At 39.5% G+C, this 19,039-nt stretch overlaps 1 protein-coding gene across 1 annotated transcript in view; it reads left to right on the forward strand.

Moving 5' to 3' along the window:
- ARL15 (ADP-ribosylation factor-like 15) overlaps positions 1 to 19,039 on the forward strand; it is a 473,050-nt gene that overhangs the window by 229,480 nt on the left and 224,531 nt on the right. Inside the window, exon 4 of the mRNA XM_010857165.1 lies at positions 12,751 to 12,959. Coding sequence (XP_010855467.1) covers positions 12,751 to 12,959 — 209 coding nt within the window. The remainder of the gene's footprint in view (positions 1 to 12,750; positions 12,960 to 19,039) is intronic.

Consider the following 19,039-nt stretch of genomic DNA (forward strand, 5'->3'; position numbering starts at 1 on the left):
GACCTTTGTTGGCAAAGTAATGTCTCTGCTTTTGAATATGCTATCTAGGTTGGTCATAACTTTCCTTCCAAGGAGTAAGTGTCTTTTAATTTCATGGCTGCAGTCACCATCTGCAGTGATTTTGGAGCTCCAAAAAATAAAGTCTGCCACTGTTTCCACTATTTCCCCATCTATTTCCCATGAAGTGATGGGACCAGATGCCATGATCTTAGTTTTCTGAAAGTTGAGCTTTAAGCCAACCTTTTCACTCCCCACTTTCACTTTCATCAAGAGGCTTTTTAGTTCCTCTTCACTTTGTGCCGTAAGGGTGGTGTCATCTGCATATCTGAAGTTATTGATATTTCTTCCGGCAATCTTGATTCCAGCTTGTGCTTCATCCAGCCCAGTGTTTTTCATGATGTACTCTTCATAGAAGTTAAATAAGCAGAGTGACAGTATACAGCCTTGACGTACTCCTTTTCCTATTTGGAACCAGTCTGTTGTTCCATGTCCAGTTCTAACTGTTGCTTCCTGACCAGCATACATGTTTCTCAAGAGGCAGGTCAGGTGGTCTGGTATTCCCATCTCTTGAAGAATTTTCCACAGTTTCTTGTGATCCACACAGTCAAAGGATTTGGCATAGTCAATTATAGTACAACTGCACTCATTTCATATGCTAGCAAAGTAATGCTCCAAATCCTTCAAGCTATACTTCAACAGTTCATGAACTGAGAACTTCCAGATAATGCAAGCTGGATTTAGAAAAGTCAGAGAAACCAGAGATCAAATTGCCAACATCAGTTAGGTCATAGAAAAAGCAAGGGAATTCCAAGTCTTATTTCTGCTTCATTGACTACATTAAAGCATTGGACTGTGTGGATCACAACAAACTGTGGAAAATTCTTCAAGAGATGCAAATACCGGACCATCTTAGCTGCCTCCTTAGAAACCTGTATGCAGGCGAAGAAGCAACAGTTAGAACCCGTCCCGGAACAAAAGACTGGTTCAAAATTGGGAAAGGAGTACGTCAAGGCTGTTACCCTGCTTATTTAACTTCTTTGTGCAGTACATCATGAGAAATGCCAGGCTGGATGAATCACAAACTAGAACCAAGATTGCCAAGAGAAATATCAACAACCTCAGATATACAAATGATACCACTCTAAACAGCAGAAAGCAAAGAGGAACCAATGAGTTGCTAAATGAAGGTTAAAGAGGAGTATGAAAAATCTGGCTTAAAACTCAACATTCAAAAAACAAAAATCTTGTTATCCAGTCCTGTCACTTCATGGCAAATGGATGGGGAAAAGGTGAAAACAGTGACAGATTTTATTTTCTTGGACTCCAGAATAACTGTGGACTGTATCAGCAGCCATGAAATTAAATACACATGCTCCTTAGAAGAAAAGCTATGAAACATCTAGACAGCATATTAAAAAGCAGAGACATCACTTTGCTGATGAAGGTACCTATAGTTAAAGCTGTGATTTTTCTAGTAGTCATGTATGGATGTGAGAGTTGGACCATAAAGAAGGCTGAGCACTGAAGAATTGATGCTTTTGAATTGTGGTGCTAGAGAAGACTGTTGAGTGTCCCTTGGACTGCAAGGATACCAGTCAAAGGTAAAGGAAATTAACCGTAAATATTCATTGGAAGGACTGATGCTGAAGCTGAAGCTCCAGTACTTTGGCCATCTGATGTGATGAGTCGACTTATTGAAAAAAAACCCTGATTCTGGGAAAGATTGAGGGCAGGAGGAGAAGGGGGTGACAGAGAATGAGATGGTTGGATGGAATCATCAACTTGATGGACATGAGTTTGATTGAACCAACACCAGAAGGCAGTGAATGACAGCAAAGCCTGATGCGCCACAGTCAACAGAATCGCAAAGAATGGGACATGACTTAGCAACTGAACAACAATAACAACAGTCTATAATTATTGAAACCTATATGTGATCCTAGACCCTGTGTTTTCTTAAATTATTGAGACCTCAGAGAATTTTTGTTTATATATAATAGCTTATGTGCATGTATTGATACTTATATATTTCAATACTTATTAGGTACTGGAAAAGGTCAGTTTTCATCCCAATCCCAAAGAAAGGCAATGCCAAAGAATGCTCAAACTACCGCACAATTGCACTCATCTCACACGCTAGTAAAGTAATACTTAAAATTCTCTAAGCCAGGCTTCAGCAATACGTGAACCATGAACTTCCAGATGTTTAAGCTGGTTTTAGAAAAGGTAGAGAACCAGAGGTCAAATTGACAACATCCGATGGATCATCGAAAAAGCAAGAGAGTTCCAGAAAAACATCTATTTCTGCTTTATTGACTATGCCAAAACCTTTGATTGTGTGGATCATAATAAACTGGAAAATTCTGAAAGAGATGGGAATACCAGACCACCTGACCTGCCTCTTGAGAAACGTGTATGCAGGTCAGGAAGCAACAGTTAGAACTGGACATGGAACAACAGACTGGTTCCAAATAGGAAAAGGAGTATGTCAAGGCTGTATATTGTCACCTTGCTTATTTAACTTATGTGCAGAGTACATCATGAGAAACGCTGGGCTGGATGAAGCACAAGCTGGAATCAAGATTGCCGGGACTAATATCAATAACCTCAGATATGCAGATGACACTACCCTTATGGAAGAAAGTGAAGAAGAACTAAAGAGCCTCTTGATGAAAGTGGAGAGTGAAAAAGTTGGCTTAAAGCTCGACATTCAGAAAACCAAGATCATGGCATCCGGTCCTATCACTTCATGGCAGATATGGGGAAACAGTGGAAGCAGTGTCAGACTTTATTTTTCTGGGCCCCAAAATCCCTGCAGATGGTGATTGCAGCCATGAAATTAAATGATGCTTACTCCTTGGAAGGAAAGTTATGGCCAACCTAGACAGCATATTAGAAAGCACAGACATTACTTTGCCAGCAAAAGTCTAGTCAAAACTATGGTTTTTCCAGTAGTCATGTAAGGATGTGAGAGTTGGACTATAAAGAATACTGAGCACCAAAGAATTGATACTTTTGAACTGTGGCATTGGAGAAGACTCTTAAGAGTCCCTTGGACTGCAAGGAGATCCAACCACTTCATCCTAAAGGAAATCAGTCCTAAATATGCATTGAAGGACTGATGTTGAAGCTGAAACTCTAATACTTTGGCCACCTGATATGAAGAACTGACTTACTTGAAAAGGCCCTGATGTTCGGGAAAGATTGAAGGTGGGAGGAGAAGGGGAAGACAGAGGATGAGATGATTGAATGGCATTAGCAACTCAACTGACATGAGTTTGAGTAAACTTTGGGAGTTGGTGATGCACAAGGAGGCCTGGGGTGCTGCAGTCCATGGGGTTGCAAAGAGTCAGACACAACTGAGCGAATGAACTGACTCTCTACGTTTTCACATTTTATTCTTTAACTCAAACAAAAAAAGTTTCACTTTGTATTTTTTAATCATCATTTGCAATGTGGTATCTGAAAAATTCACCTCTGTGAATGTTTTGTATTCAGTTATGTTACATCCATTGATCAGTCTTGTGCTTTGAGTGTGTTTTTTTTACCTATGCATGATTTTGTACATTGTACATTTTTCATTTGGGAAATATTGATTAATAAGTTAGGTAGATCTTTCAGATGTTGACACATTTTATTACAAATATCTGTCTGTTAATACCATTATCAATCTTATCATTGAGTGGCTGTCAAGATCTCTCTGACACAAAACCTTTTCCAAAATCCTTGTTTTGGCTTGAGAACAGATTTTACCACTCACAGCAAATAGTGTCAGTTGTTTTTCTTCAAGTTTCAAGTTTACAGAGTCATTTTTGAGAAAATGTCTATCAGATACTCAAGACTGAATGTAATAATTTTTCAGTTGAAACTTCAAGTAAAAATGTGGTTCCAGGAAATTATGAACAACTAGTTTAGCTCACCGGAGAAGGCGATGGCACCCCACTCCAGTACTCTTGCCTGGGAAATCCCGTGGATGGAGGACCCTGGTAAGCTACAGTCCATGGGGTCGCTAAGAGTCAGACACGACTGAGCGACTTCACTTTCACTTTTCACTTTCATGCATTGGAGAAAGAAATGGCAACCCACTCCAGTGTTCTTGCCTGGAGAATCCCAGGGACGGGGGAGCCTGGTGGGCTGCCGTCTATGGGGTCTCACAGAGTCGGACACGACTGAAGCGACTTAGCAGCAGCAGCAGCAGTTGAGCTCACAGTTCAGTTGCACCAGTGTTTATCCTGCAAACAACCATGTGCTTTAGTGTGTAGCAAAAATGCTTTTTGTCTGCTTCTCATTTTCTTTTTTTTTTTTAAACTGGCATTTTTAAGAGCTAATGTGATAAAACTAAGACTATTCACTGCTTTATTTAGTTCATTCTTAAGTGAAATTCATGCCACCCCACCCCCACCCCTACATGGCGGTCAAGGGTACAGTGACTACTCGTTTACAGCCAGTGCCTCTGATCATGATAGGATGCCTGCAGGTTTATTCACCTTTGTTTTGCACCATTAGTGAAAATGTCAATGTGGTGAAAATAGCAAATAACATCTTGTAATTATTAAAAGAATGTTCCCTGAGCCTATAGAAAATATCTTGAGGAATGGCTACTTCTTCAGCTAGAAAATATATGATTGTTGAGTAAATCAAGTCTTGGTTATTTATTTACACATAATAATGAATCGAGGGGGGGGGGGCTTCTGCTCCTGAGGAAATAGCTAGTCAAATGGCCTAAACTGACATTTATATGCTATTTTGGGAGGTAGCTAAAGGAAGCTTTGTTGGTGTCCCCTATCACCCCATTTCCATGAGCACCAGACTGATTTTTCAACAGCTTAAACCTCCTGGAATTCTTTGTCTGGGAATGTTCTCTGGCTGCTGGAGCCTGGTCTGCCTGAGTGCCCTGGGCAAAGCCAAATAAATTAAAATAATATAGAAAATTCAGTTATTCAGTTGCACTAGCTACATTTCAACGGCTCAGTAGCCACATGTAGCTAGCCTAACCCTAGCCTCTTAATTTAATATGAGGGAACTGAGCTTTTTTGTGGGGGAGGGGATGCTACAAATAACAAAATTGTCTTCTAAAATTGGCTTGAATAATTGGCGTTTAGTGTGCCCAAAGAATGAGTCCTCACAATTTAGCAGATAGGTTCTGCTGCTACGCACTGTTCTCAAAGATCCAGGCTCTTTCTGTCTTCCCATTCTGACATCTTCAAAATAGTGGTATGTGTCCTTCAAAGCTGTTAGAAGACTAGCAGTGTTCAAAGCATCACCTGACTGCCTAATGAAATCTAAACACTGGAAGAAAGAGGCAGCTCTCTTTGGGCATCATTCTTGTTGTTGAGGAGCAAAATCTTTCCAGAAGCTCCAAGCAGACTTTTGTTGAGTCCCATTTCACCAGAACTGACTCATATGCCCACGTGGCCAGAGAGAGGCTGGGAGTACCAGTCCCTGGTGTTTTTAACCTCTGTAATGATAGAATGGCTCTGCTGGAATGTGAGTGCTATGAAGACGGACAGTCTGGTCTGGTTTTGTTTCCTTCTGTGTCCCCAGCTTCTGCTGCTAAGTCAGCACCTAAGTTAGTATCTGATGCTGAGTAGATATCTCTCATTTTTGTCGTTCCGTTGTTAAGTCGTGTTATGCTGCAGCATGCCAGGCTTCCCTGTCCTTTACTCTCTCCCGGAGTTTGCTCAAACTCATGTCCTTTTAGTTGGTGATGCCATCTAACCATCTCATCCTCTTGTCTCCTTCTCCTCCTGCCCTCAGTCTTCGCCAGCATCAGGGTCTTTTCCAGTGAGTCGGCTCTTTGCATCAGATGGCCAAAGTATTGGAGCTTCAGCTTCAGCATCAGTCCTTCCAATGAATATTTATGATTGATATCTTTTAGCGAAATTAATGGAACAAGTCTGTGATGTGCCATAGAAATGAACCTGCCATGGAGGACTTTATGCTCCCGTCTTCTCTCTCTTGTTGTGATGCCGTGAACCAGGCTGTTGTGATCGATTGCTCTCAGAATTAACTGTTAGGTGGTATCCGACTTGGGTAATGAGAGTATTTGGCAACATCTTCCACCCAATCCCTCTACTGCTTAAACCACTCATTTGGTTTTTAATTTAAAAGAAGAAAATATAGATCAGGTATCCTTTTTATATAACAATTGTAATTTCAGGGACACAGAGCAAGCAGTTTCCACTCATTAAAATAAGAGTGGGCTCTAAATGCTGTTGGATACTATGTCCTGTGTGTATTACCCTGTGTAGATTTGGTTTGTGAGTTAGAAAGGCTGAGATGCGGGCATCAAACAGGTGTTCTGAATTTCCCCAGTTAGGCTCACATCTCAAAGCACTTGGCAGCTGGGTGGATGACAACATCCATTTCTTACTTGAATCTGGTAACTGAACTGAGGCCACTCGGCTGGACTAACCAGCTGTATCCCACCCATCGCCCTGTGCTGGTTTCCCTGGCCCTGATCTGTATTGAAGCTGCTGCTGACTGAAGCTATTGTGTGGAAGGCTGAAATGAAACTTAGAATTCCAAGCTCAGAGCTTGTGATGAAAGTCAGAAATGCTAAGATTGAGCAGATGTGGCTTAAAGATGAAAGAAAAAAGTCTTTCAGTTTTAATAATAATGTATTCATATATTATGTCATACACAGGGCATTTTTTAAAGTTGTGGTATTTGTCTTTGGATTTGTTTCATCTACCAGGACAGCCTTAGGATTGTCATTTAATCTCACTAGGTGACTTGCTGCTGCTGCTAAGTTGCTTCAGTCGTGTCCGACTCTGTGCGACCCCATAGATGGCAGCCCACGAGGCTCCCCCGTCCCCGGGATTCTCCAGGCAAGAACACTGGAGTGGGTTGCCATTGCCTTCTCCAATGCATCATGAAAGTGAAAAGTGAAAGTGAAGTCGCTGAGTCTTGTCCGACTCTTAGCGACCCCATGGGCTGCGGCCCACCAGGCTCCTCCATCCATGGGATTTTCCAGGCATTTACTGGAGTGGGGTGCCATTGCCTTCTCTGACTAGGTGACTTATGTGCTCCTAAATGTGCCAGATGAAAATACTTCACAAGTTGGTGTTCTGGTATGTTCCATGTATTTCTACTGGACAAGTTCCATTAAAACATGCATCTGGTTTTCTTTTTGTTGTACTTGACTCCCTGAAGTGAAAGTGAAAGTTGCTCAGTCCAGTCGTGTCCAACTCTTTGTGACCCCATGGACTATACAGTCCAGGCCAGAATACTGGAGTGGGTAGCCATTCCCTTCTCCAGGGGATCTTCCCAACCCAGGGATCGAACCCAGGTCTTCCACATTTCGGGCAGATTCTTTACCAGCTAAGCCACCAGGGAAGCCCAAGAATACTGGAGTGGGTAGCCTATCCCTTCTTCAGCGGATCTTCCTGACTCAGGAATCAAACCCAGGAACCTGATCCAGGAATTCGCATTGCAGACAGATTCTTTACCAGCTGAACTACCAGGGAAGCCCTTGGCTCTCTGGATACCCTCCAATTGTATGGCCATGTTTTCTTCCTCTCATACAGTTACAGGCCTCATTTGTAATCAAGATTACTTTACAAGCTTTGAGAGTTTGAGCTAAGAGGAATAATGGCTTTCTAAATACTTCTTATAGGTTCTAGCTCAGTGACTTGTATAGAATAGGCACTTAATAATACTATTCGTTCAATTAATTGGTTGGGAAATGTTCTTGGACAGGTTCCCACTCTGAGCATTAATATGTATAAGCATGGAGGTACCTTTTATTCTAACAGGTTCCCTTCCCCTTTCCCACCCTGTCTTAGCTTATGTGATAGTAGAGTTCTTTATTTGGCTTTGTCACTTCTGTAGTCAATGATCCTTCTATTTCAATCACACCAAACCTAAATATATTCCTAGTTGTTTAGCCTTGGACATATTATAAAACCAGACACATTTTATTGATAAAATGAGAGTGATAAAAACACCTACCTCGTAAGACTATCATGGCTAGTGAATTAATACATGTAAACATTTTGTACAACCAACTGTTATTTCAGAACTGTAGTTGGTCAACCTCAGCTGTTGGTTGGCTATAGATACAAAAGTTTGGTGAAATCAATGAAAGCATTCTGTGAGCACTAATGAGCTCTATGGAACTTGTGACAAGGTATGTTGCATATGTTCTTATTATATTAAAATTGTGTACTACACATCATTTTTGTTGGTAAAATTTATAAAAAGCTTGTGTATGGATACATGTGCACACAGCATTTTTGTTGTTTTAGACATTTACCACCAGGTAATACTGTCTCTACTTTTGTTCTTCAAGCTTATGGATGTTCCTCTCTCATATGGATAATGTCTGGATGTAGCCTATAGCAGATGCTGTTGATATCCTACCCAGATCTCCTTTATTGGGCCAGTGCCTCCATCTCCCAGCTGCTGCGGGTATTGGCTGCTAATGACTCACACCTGTACCCTTCTCCAGAGGCCTGCCCTTGGCTGACAGTAATTGCCTCAACGAAATATATTGGGGAGATTATGAGATCATGCCCCACCACCCTCTCTGTTCCCTAGAGATGGCTCATAGCCAACGACTATTCAGGGGTGAAACAGCCCAGCCCCCTTGCCATTTGGACTGGGTGACTTCCGCAGTTCAGTCCACACTCTAGAACGCCTCACTGGATCAGGCTGAGGCTAGATTTCTGAAACCATATCTTTGCATGGTCCCTTTCTGCTTTCACTCCAGTTTCTCCTGACAGAACTCTGCGTATACTCAAGTGTGTAAGAGACACATCTCAGGCTCTGCACATAGGGAACTTGACCTAAGATATTGCTAATTTCAGTGCCACTGTTGTTTTCTTAGTTCTACCATCACTTATGAAACTAATTCCCTTTATTAAATAATCTGTAGCATAAATTGAAAGTGAAGGAGGAGAGTGAAAAAGTTGGCTTAAAGCTCAACATTCAGAAAATGAAGATCATGGCATCTGGTCCCATCACTTCATGGCAAATAGATGGGGAAACAGTGGAAACAGTGTCAGACTTTATTTTTCTGGGCTCCAAAATCACTGCAGATGGTGACTGCAGCCATGAAATTAAAAGACGCTTACTCCTTGGAAGGAAGGTTATGACCAACCTAGATAGCATATTAAAAAGCAGAGACATTAGTCAAGTCAAGTCAAGACATTAGTCTGTCTAGTCAAGTCTATGGTTTTTCCAGTAGTCATGTATGGATATGAGAGTTGAACGGTGAACAAAGCTGAGTGCCGAAGAATTGATGCTTTTGAACTGTGGTGTTAGAGAAGACTTTTGAGAGTCCCTTGGACTGCAAGGAGATCCAACCAGTCCATCCTAAAGGAAATCAGTCCTGGGTGTTCATTGGAAGGACTGATGTTGAAGCTGAAGCTCCAATACTTTGGCCACCTCATGCAAAGAGTTAATTCATTGGAAAAGACCCTGATGCTGGGAAGGATTGGGGGCAGGAGGAGAAGGGGACGACAGAGGATGAGATGGCTGGATGGCATCACTGACTCGATAGACATGGGTTTGGGTGAACTCCGGGAGTTGGTGATGGACAGGGAGGCCTGGTGTGCTGCGACTCATGGGGTTGCAAAGAGTTGGACATGACTGAGCAACTGAATTGAACTGAGCATAAATTTCCTCTCCTTGTTTTGTTTTCTTGGTTGGACCATGTCTGATAGGCATCAACCCTGCTTGTATCCTCTATCTTTGCATATTTAAGGTTCAGTTCAGTTCTGTTCAGTCTCTTAGTCCTAACTCTTTGCAATCCCATGGACTGCAGCACACCAGGCTTCCCTGTTCAATACCAACTCCCAGACCTTTCTCAAACTCTACGGAGTCACCATCTGCAGTCACTTTGGAGCCCAAGAAAATAAAGTCTGTCACTGTTTTCATTGTATTCCCATCTATTTGCCATGAAGTGATGGCACCAGATACCATAATCTTAGTTTTTTGAATGTTGAGTTTTAAGCCAACGTTTTCTCTCTCCTCTTTCACTTTCACCAAATGCTCTTTAGTTCCTCTTCACTTTCTGCCATAAAGATGGTGTAACCTGCATATCTGAGGTTATTGATATTTCTCCCTGCAGTCTGGATTCCATGTCCAGTTCTAACTATTGCTTCTTGACCTGCATACTGATTTCTCAGGAGGCAGGTAAGGTGGTTTGCTATTCCCTTCTCTTGAAGAATTTTCCATAGTTTGTTGTGATCCACACAGTCAAAGGCTTTGGTGTAGTCCATGAAGCAGATATTTTTGTGGAATTCTCTTGTTTTTCCTATGATGCATTGGATGTTGGCAATTTGATCTCTGGTTCCTCTGCCTTTTTGAAATCCAGTTGATGTACTGTTGAAGCCTAGCTTAGAGCATTTTGAGCATTACTTTGCTAGACTGTGTCATGAGTACAATTGTGGTAGTTTGAACATTCTTTGGCTTGCCTTTCTTTGGGATTGGAATGAAAACTGACCTTTCTAAGCTTGTGGCCACTTTCGGGTTTTCTAAATTTGCTGATATATTGAGTCAGTGCTTGTACAGCATCATCTTTTAGGATTTGAAATAGCTCAGCTGAAATTCCATCACCTCCACTAGCTTTGTTTGTAGTGATGCTTCCTAAGGGCCACTTGACTTCACACTCCAGAATGTCTGGCTGTAGGTGACTGATCACACCATCATGGTTATCTGGGTCATTAAGATCTTTTTTGTATAGTCTTCTGTGTATTCTTGCCACCTCTTCTTAATATCTTCAGCTTCTGTTAGGTGATACCGTTTCTGTTCTTTATTGCACCCATCTTTGCATGAAATGTTCCTTGGTATCTCTAATTTTCTTGAAAAGATCTCTAGTCTAGATATTTAAGGTTATTCAACATCAAATTCCCTTGATGTTAATGTTTACCTGGTTATTTTTATACAATATTATAATGAATACCCCAGATTTTAGAATCTCAAAATAAGTTTCAAAGCCTAATTCAATTATACCTCCCTTTTAAATTTTAAAATTTTAAATTCCACAGGCTCCTCTGTCCATGAAATTTTCCAGGCAAGAATACTGGAGTGGGTTGCAATTTCCTTTTAAATTTTGTTGTAAGAATTACCTGAGCTATTTTTTCAACAATACTTAGCTCTGTGCCTGGAATGTAGAAGTGGTTAATAAATGGTAGCCGTTTGATTGATATTACTCTTTTAAGAGACTTGCCCAGACTGAACAGATGACTCATCCCTTACTCCCAGAGAACCCTAATATGTCCCTTTATAATTTTTCCTCTTCTCAGTGTCATCCCATGGTAAATTGGCTCTCCAGCGGAAGGAAAGACCTGACAGATAGCTTTTCCTGATTTTTTCTTGGGGAAAATACTCCTACGCTGTCCATTTCCAAGCTACCAAAATGATTTCACTTAACACAGTTTGAGAAGAGACACACATTTTACTCTTGGCGGCCAGTACACACCAGTTCCAGTCTCTGCTCTGAATTCCTAACTCTGAGCACACTAGATCCACCACAGAAGCTAGATGTTCCATAGATGACTAAAATATAGTTTTTAACTAGTTATAACTTGATTATATGTATGAAATCGGTGAAATTCCTTGATACCAAATTTTTGTTAAATAACCCATAACTTGTATTGGTTATATAATCCCCCTCTCCACACACCCCCCCACTGCACACACATGCATGCTGCACACACACAAATTGCCCATGTTATTCATGAATCAAAGAAAAGGAATTATTCATCATTATTTTGTGGGAAATACCCACACCCTCCCTGAGCAAGTTGTCTACTTATTCAGACGCAGACCTCAAGTTTGTGATTTACTGTATACATCAGTGGAGCTTAGTCACTTCACATCTCTTGGCCCCAGTTTCCTCAGAGTTGGAAGCCTAATTATTATATAATTCCATTTCCTTCTTCCCTCATTTTCCTCATTCTTGTATCAAACTTTTAATTATAAATTATGCTAGATGTTTGAAACACAATAAGGAATAAGACTTGGCCCTGGCTGATGAGAATCTTACTGTCTTATTTTATTAATATCCATCCCACTGAGGCCATGAGTATGCGTGCATGCTCGGTCATATCTGACTCTTTGGGACTCTATGGACTGTAGCCCACCACGCTCTTCTGTCCATGGAATTTTCCAGGCAAGAATACTGGAGTGGGTTGCAATTTCCTTTTCCAGGGGATCTTCCTGACCCAGGGATCGAAACTCTTATGTCTTCTGCATTGACTGGCAGATTCTTGCCAAACGGAGTTATACAAATGTGCCAAAGGCCAACATTTTACTTCATTAAGAGTTTAGCACTTTGGCACATAAGGTATTGTGCTAATAGCTTTCTGTTTAAATTAAACAAGGTTGCCCTGATCACTAAGTGGTTCTCTTACTGATGTTAATGGTATGGAGAGAACCCTTGGTGAACAGCTTTGTTATTCTGCTCTCTGAGTTAGCCTCAGACTCAGTTTATAGAGAGGGTAGTTTATTCGGGACTATTAAGCAAATCTGAAAACATTCTTTTGCGTTTAAGAAGTACTTAACCTGATTCTTTCTTCCATATTTTGATAAGAAAGGCATGAAGAATGACTCTTAAACTTCTGTGTTCTCCTTCAAGGCCATATCTAACCATTGTCTCTAATGCCTTTGTTCTCATCAAATGTGATCTCTGCACTTAATTTTCAAAGCAATGTTGGTGTCCAATAGGAAATTACTGTTGGGAACATTTTTCATGTTGCTGAAAGCTATTTTTAAAAAGAGAATTTGTTTTGTTTTTGACAGGGGCTGATAATATCCGGAAATACTGGAGCCGCTACTACCAAGGATCTCAAGGGGTAATATTTGTATTAGACAGTGCCTCTTCAGAAGATGATTTAGAGACTGCTAGAAATGAACTGCACTCAGCTCTTCAGCACCCACAATTATGCACTTTACCCTTTTTAATATTGGCCAATCATCAAGACAAGCCAGCTGCTCGATCAGTACAAGAGGTATGTCTCACGAAGGTAACAACTCTTGGTCTGACTGTTTGTTGCACTTGTGCTGCCATGCTGGAATCTGAAAAAATTCCTGTAATTAGAGATATGCTGGTTATACTGCTTCTCAACATGAAATTTTAGGTTATGAAAAAAGAAAGCCTGTATTAATCTTATGGAAAGTATTATTCATATACCTCTAACCCCACTTTGAGATCATAGGTGGTTTTTTTTTTAACCATTTAGCAAAAGTTAGAGGATTTATCTGAATATATTTCTCATCTATTTTTGAGCGCTAAAGGCCTGGTTATTTAACTTTTGTTTTTTTAGCCTACCAGCTTACTTAGTTCATTCTTCTTTTCAAGGCATGCATCATCATATGTATTACCATGCATCATTCGCCCTCAGATGTCATGTTGTTGTCCCCTGTAATGCCCACTGCTTACTAGAAGCAGTGGGTACTATTCTGTAATCAGCGAGGCTGAAAATTGATGTCTTATCTTGCAAGTTCCATGCTACCGAATACCTTTTAATATGGACCTGTTCTTTATCTTCCATATTTAATTTCATTTCTTAGCTTGTGTCTCTCCTATAAAAGCATGAGACTAATTCTGGGCAGATAACCACAGTCTCAGCAGAGTTTCTGATTCATGGTACTAGAGTAATAAGATACATGAATGGCTTTCAAAACTTAAATGATAGTGAAGTTGAACCTTAAGTACAGTGAAATCTAAACTTTTGATGTACTCCTTTTCACCGTAACTCTTGGGATGTTCTATCACCACCACCTCCCCCTACTTCAAAAGTTCTGTGCTTTTTTTTTTATTGACTTTAGAGTAATACAAGCCACACCGCCCTTTAGTCTGAAAAACAGATGAGGAGCCAAGGATATAACATGTTCTAACTCCAGACTCCTTCCCACTTTGTGTGGGACCTATTGGCAGATAGCTTTGTCCTTGTGCCTGCTTTCTTACCTGTGAAATGCAAATAATGTGATTCTTTTTTAATGTGAAGTGAGTGGGATTGATTTCCTAATTCACTTTGAAGTATACTGAGTGTAGGAGGTACCATATACAGAGTATTTTCATTTATTTTAGGAAAGTAGTAAAGAAGGCAGGGATTTCGTATTAAACAGAGCTTATATGTATCTTTAGTTGCCTTATTCAGCATTAAGTAGTGCTGAAATACCGTACAGATAATATTAAATGATTAAGATAAAAAAGAAAAATACAAATCTGTTCAAACAATCAACAATGTGCAGATCTTCAGCAATGTAGTTGTGGTGCCTTCCTGATTGCTTCTTAAGACCTCAGGTACATTTTTTTAACCTCTTAACACCAGTTTTTCTGTCTGTAAAATGGATGTAATAGTGTAATGATGGTTAGTTATAAATGTTAGATTAGTTTATAAGGTGATTTGCTAAAAAGGCATTGATATCCTTAGATTTACTATGGAAAATATATGAAAGTATTACAGAATATACATACACCATATAACATCCTGTGTGTATTAATAATACATGTTTAATAACATATTATGTGTAGTAATACACAGATGTATTTATACATGAATAAATACAGGTTATGATATGAAATAGATATTATGTAACACTTCAAATCACTTTAAAGACATGTGCTATAGCTGAAAAGATTTTATTTTGCTTTTAAATTAGAAGCTGTTTATATGTTTCCATAGACATCAAAAAGTGAAGCTAATATGTTCCGTAAACCTAACATATGACTCATAGTAATCCTCCATAGGAATTAAAGACTGCTACATTGAATAAAGGTAGCTTGTAACAATTAATTGCTTAAGAGTATGCCATGTGATTGTTGGCTGGCTGCCTCTTCTAGGAAGAGGACAGCTATCTAACGTCTGTCACTTCAAATTTTTGTTGAGACGAGACAGAACCGAGAATACACTCGCCTGACAATTCATTTTTTCAGTAAGAAGAGGTTATGAATGTAGGGTAATCATAGATATACTTTGAAAATTATTCTAAGCTTGTATATACTGGAGCATATGTGTCTTTGACTTTGCTTTTTATTCATATCCATTTTAAATGAATTTTCTACAAAATTTCCACTTGTGGTGGAATTTGCAAATGCCATTTTGAAGACTGCTCTAAGTAAAGCATTTCCCTGTGATTACACACACACATACTACACCAGGTGCATGTTTATGCTTTAGACTGCCCTAATTGAATTCATGGACAAATTCCATTGCAGATCTTGAACTTGAGACATAGTGAAGTGCTCAAACTTACTTTGAATTTGAGAGAGAAAGAAATGGAAGCTTCCTGTTTTCCCCATTGCTTGTACGACAGAGGTTTCTCTGTGTAGTATTATGATGCTTTCCTGAAATACTCCTAGGAATGTTTTATGAATTAATACCTTTGTGTTAGCATAAAAATGGAATTATGAAATTAAATCTTAAAATTTTCATAAATAGTAACCTCAAAATTGTTGGGAGTAGGCATAAATAGAAGAGGAGAGAGAAGATTAAGAAGTAAGCAGAGTTACATGTTATTAGAAATGAGTTGAGAAGTGGTCATCTGTTTATTACTTCCTTTCCTGAGCCTAAAGGTATTACATGTCCTGTGCTTTGTTGTGTATAAACATTTCTGTTCATTTCTACCTGCTAATTTGTGTGCACTAATTGCCAGATGCTAAAAAGATGATGTTTTACTCTGCAAAATACCTGTGTATTTTAGGTAAAATTCTGTTCTTTCAGGATCAGGGAAAATGCATTCAGTTTACCAAGAAGCACGGAACAGTACTTTGACACAGTTACAAAAAATGAGGCATACTTTCCTACTCTCATTGAAATTATTGCATTTTGTGCTTAATGTATTTGCAAAAAACTTGCAGTTATTTACCCTATATTTCCCTACTCTCATTGAAATTATTGCATTTTGTGCTTAATGTATTTGCAAAAAACTTGCAGTTATTTACCCTATCACTCAAGTAAAACTGTAAAAATTCATTTATCATTTAAGAAGAATATCAGTTTACTCTTGAGCTTAGAAACTGGTAGGAGCTGGTGAAAACCATAGGAGAGAACTGAATTATCACTAGGATTCCCACAGAGGGTGAAAATCCTCAGGAAGTTATATATTTAGTTCCTCCCTCTGCAGTGCAAGTTTTGCTAGGTTTGTATTGAGAACTAAGATAGGAACAATGGTTAAAATTATGGTGTAACCTACAGATAGAGAGCAACAGGCCCCATTATTTTGTTGCTTTTTTAGAAAGCAAGCGGAGTCTTGTGCATTGCATAGTTTTCCTTTCTGTAATATACCTACTTGGTAATGATCTGTGTTTAACTTACCAGAATTTTAAGATCTTATGCCTTGAGACTGGACAGTAGAGAAAAAAATTTTAAGCTTTTTTTTTGGGGGTAATAGCAAAACACTGGGAAAAAGGACACCCTTTACATACTTTCTGAAAGCCAAGCAGTTCTTGCAACAGATGTTTGTTGTATTCACTTTAGGGAGGTGTAGTTACCACAGTTTTCCAGAATTTACTCATAGCAACTATTTTTCTCTGTAGAAAATATAATATAAAACTCTATAGTTATATCAAGTGGCCCATTTGATTCATTAGGGAAAATTCTGATCTAACTGAAACGATAAAGCTTTCTAAAACAAGAATCATCTTAAGGGTAAATAGGTTGATTTTTTAATTTGTATTGAATTGTAATTGTATCTAATTTGTTTTACAACTCCCATAGGAGAGCATACTTCAGTTCTGAAGTTATTTAATAGATCAGGAGGATTTTAGGAGAAGTTAAGTTGATAGAGTAGCCAATAAAAGTAATCCTGTTTTCTCTCTACACAGTTGATTCTTTTACCTCCCAGCTTTTTAAAATCCTATTTTCATTTTATTGGGCATTACAGTGTCTTAAAAATGGCACATTTTGTCAACATGAAAGACATGGTTTATCTTTTCTGCAGTCTAATCTGATCTGATATTCTTTCATATCCTTAATCCAAAAGTACGTAACTTTTTCAGGAATAATACATCAAAAATACTGAATTAAATTTATATTAAAGAAAATATTAAAAAGTATGAAAACTAACACAACATTGTAAATGAACTGTGAAGTGAAGTGAAAGGTGCTCAGTCGTGTCCGACTCTTTGCAACCTCATGGACTCTATAGTCCATGGAATTCTCCAGGCCAGAATACTGGAGTGGGTAGCCTTTCCCTTCTCCAGGGGATCTTTCGAACCCAGGTCTCCCGTATGGCAGGCGGATTCTTTACCAGCTGAGGCACCAGAGAAGCCCAAGAATACTAGAGTGGGTAGCCTATTCCTTCTCCTGTGGATCTTCCCTACCCAAAAATCGAACCAGGGTCTCCTGCATTGCAGTTGGATTCTTTACCAGTGGAGCTATGAGGAAAGCCCAAAAATCAACTGTACTTCAGATTTTAAAAATTTTAAAAAGGATATACAAGTGTGAAGCATAGAAATTTGAAGTAGAATTATAAGGTTAGATCACTATTGGTTCCATGGCTCATTAATTGTAGCATAGGAATGTACAGCTTCTAAATTAAAATATCAGCAGTAAAGTTGAAATTTATGATTAGGCGTTTCTCAATTTTTGTTCAATTGTAATTTAGTGCATTATTGTGATGTACATGCTTCCCCCATGGCTCAGTGGTAAAGCATCTGCCTGTAATGCAGGAGACTCAGGGGATGCAGATTCAGTCTCTAGGTTGGAAAGATCTCCTCGAGGAGGAAATGGCAACCCACTCCAGTATTCTTGCCTGGAGAATTCCATGGACTGAGGAGCCTGGGCGGGGGTCTACAGTCCATGGGGTCACAAAGAGTCAGACACAACTGACCTTGCCCGCATGCACGATGTACATAGAATGTAAGAAGAATAGAAGAGTATTTGCAGGTATGTCTGTTTTCATTCCAATCCCAAAGAAAGGCAGTGCCAAAGAATATTCAGACTACTGCAAAATTGCACACATCTCACACACTAGCAAAGTAGTCTCAAAATTCTCCAAGCTAGGCTTCAACAGTACGTGAACCATGAACTTCCAGATGTTCAAGCTGGATTTCGAAAAGGCAGAGGAACCAGAAATCAAATTGCCAACATTTGCTGGATCATCGAAAAAGCAAAGAGAGTTCCCAAAAAACATCTTTTTCTGCTTTATTGACTATGCCAAAGCCTTTGACTGTGTGGATCACAACAAACTGTGGAAAATTTTTCAAGAGATGGGAATACCAGACCACCTGACCTACCTCTTGAGAAATCTGTATGGAGGTCAAGAAGCAACAGTTAGAACTGGACATGGAATAACACTGTGGTTCCAAATCAGGAAAGAAGTATGTCGAGGCTGTATATTGTCACCCTGCTTATTTAACTTATATGCAGAGTACATCGTATGAAATGCTGGACTGGGTGAAACACAAGCTGGAATCAAGATTGCTGAGAGAAATATCAATAACCTCATATATCCAGATGACACGACCCTTATGGCAGAAAGTGAAGAAGTGCTAAAGAGCCTCTTGATGAAAGTGAAAGAGAAGAGTGAAAAAGTTGGCTTAAAACTCAACATTCAGAAAACTAACACCATGGCATCTGATCCCATCACTTCATGGCAATGGAAACAGTGAGAGACTATTTTTTTGGGGGGGTTCCCAAATCACTGCAGATAGTAACTGCAGTGATGAAATTAAAAGATGTTTGCTCTTTGGAAGAAAAGCTAGTCAGCATATTAAAAAGCAGAAATATTACTTTGCCAACAAAGGTCCATCTAGTCAAAGCTATGGTTTTTTCAATAATCATGTATGGATGTGAGAGTTGGACTCTAAAGAAAGCTGAGTATCAAAGAATTGATGCTTTTGAACTGTGGTGTTGGAGAAGACTCTTGAGAGTCCCTTGGGCAGCAAGGAGATCAAACCAGTCAATCCTAAAGGAAATCAGTCCTGAATATTCATTGGAAGGACTGATGTTGAAGCTGAAACTCCAATACTTTGGCCACCTGATACAAAGAATTGACTCATTGGAAAAGACCCTGATGCTGGGAAAGATTGAAGGTGGGAGGAGAAGGGGATGACAGAGGATGAGATGGTTGGATGGCATCA

Source organism: Bison bison, unplaced genomic scaffold (assembly GCF_000754665.1).
Source record: "Bison bison bison isolate TAMUID 2011002044 unplaced genomic scaffold, Bison_UMD1.0 scf7180017864378, whole genome shotgun sequence".
NCBI classification, from domain to species: domain Eukaryota; kingdom Metazoa; phylum Chordata; class Mammalia; order Artiodactyla; family Bovidae; genus Bison; species Bison bison.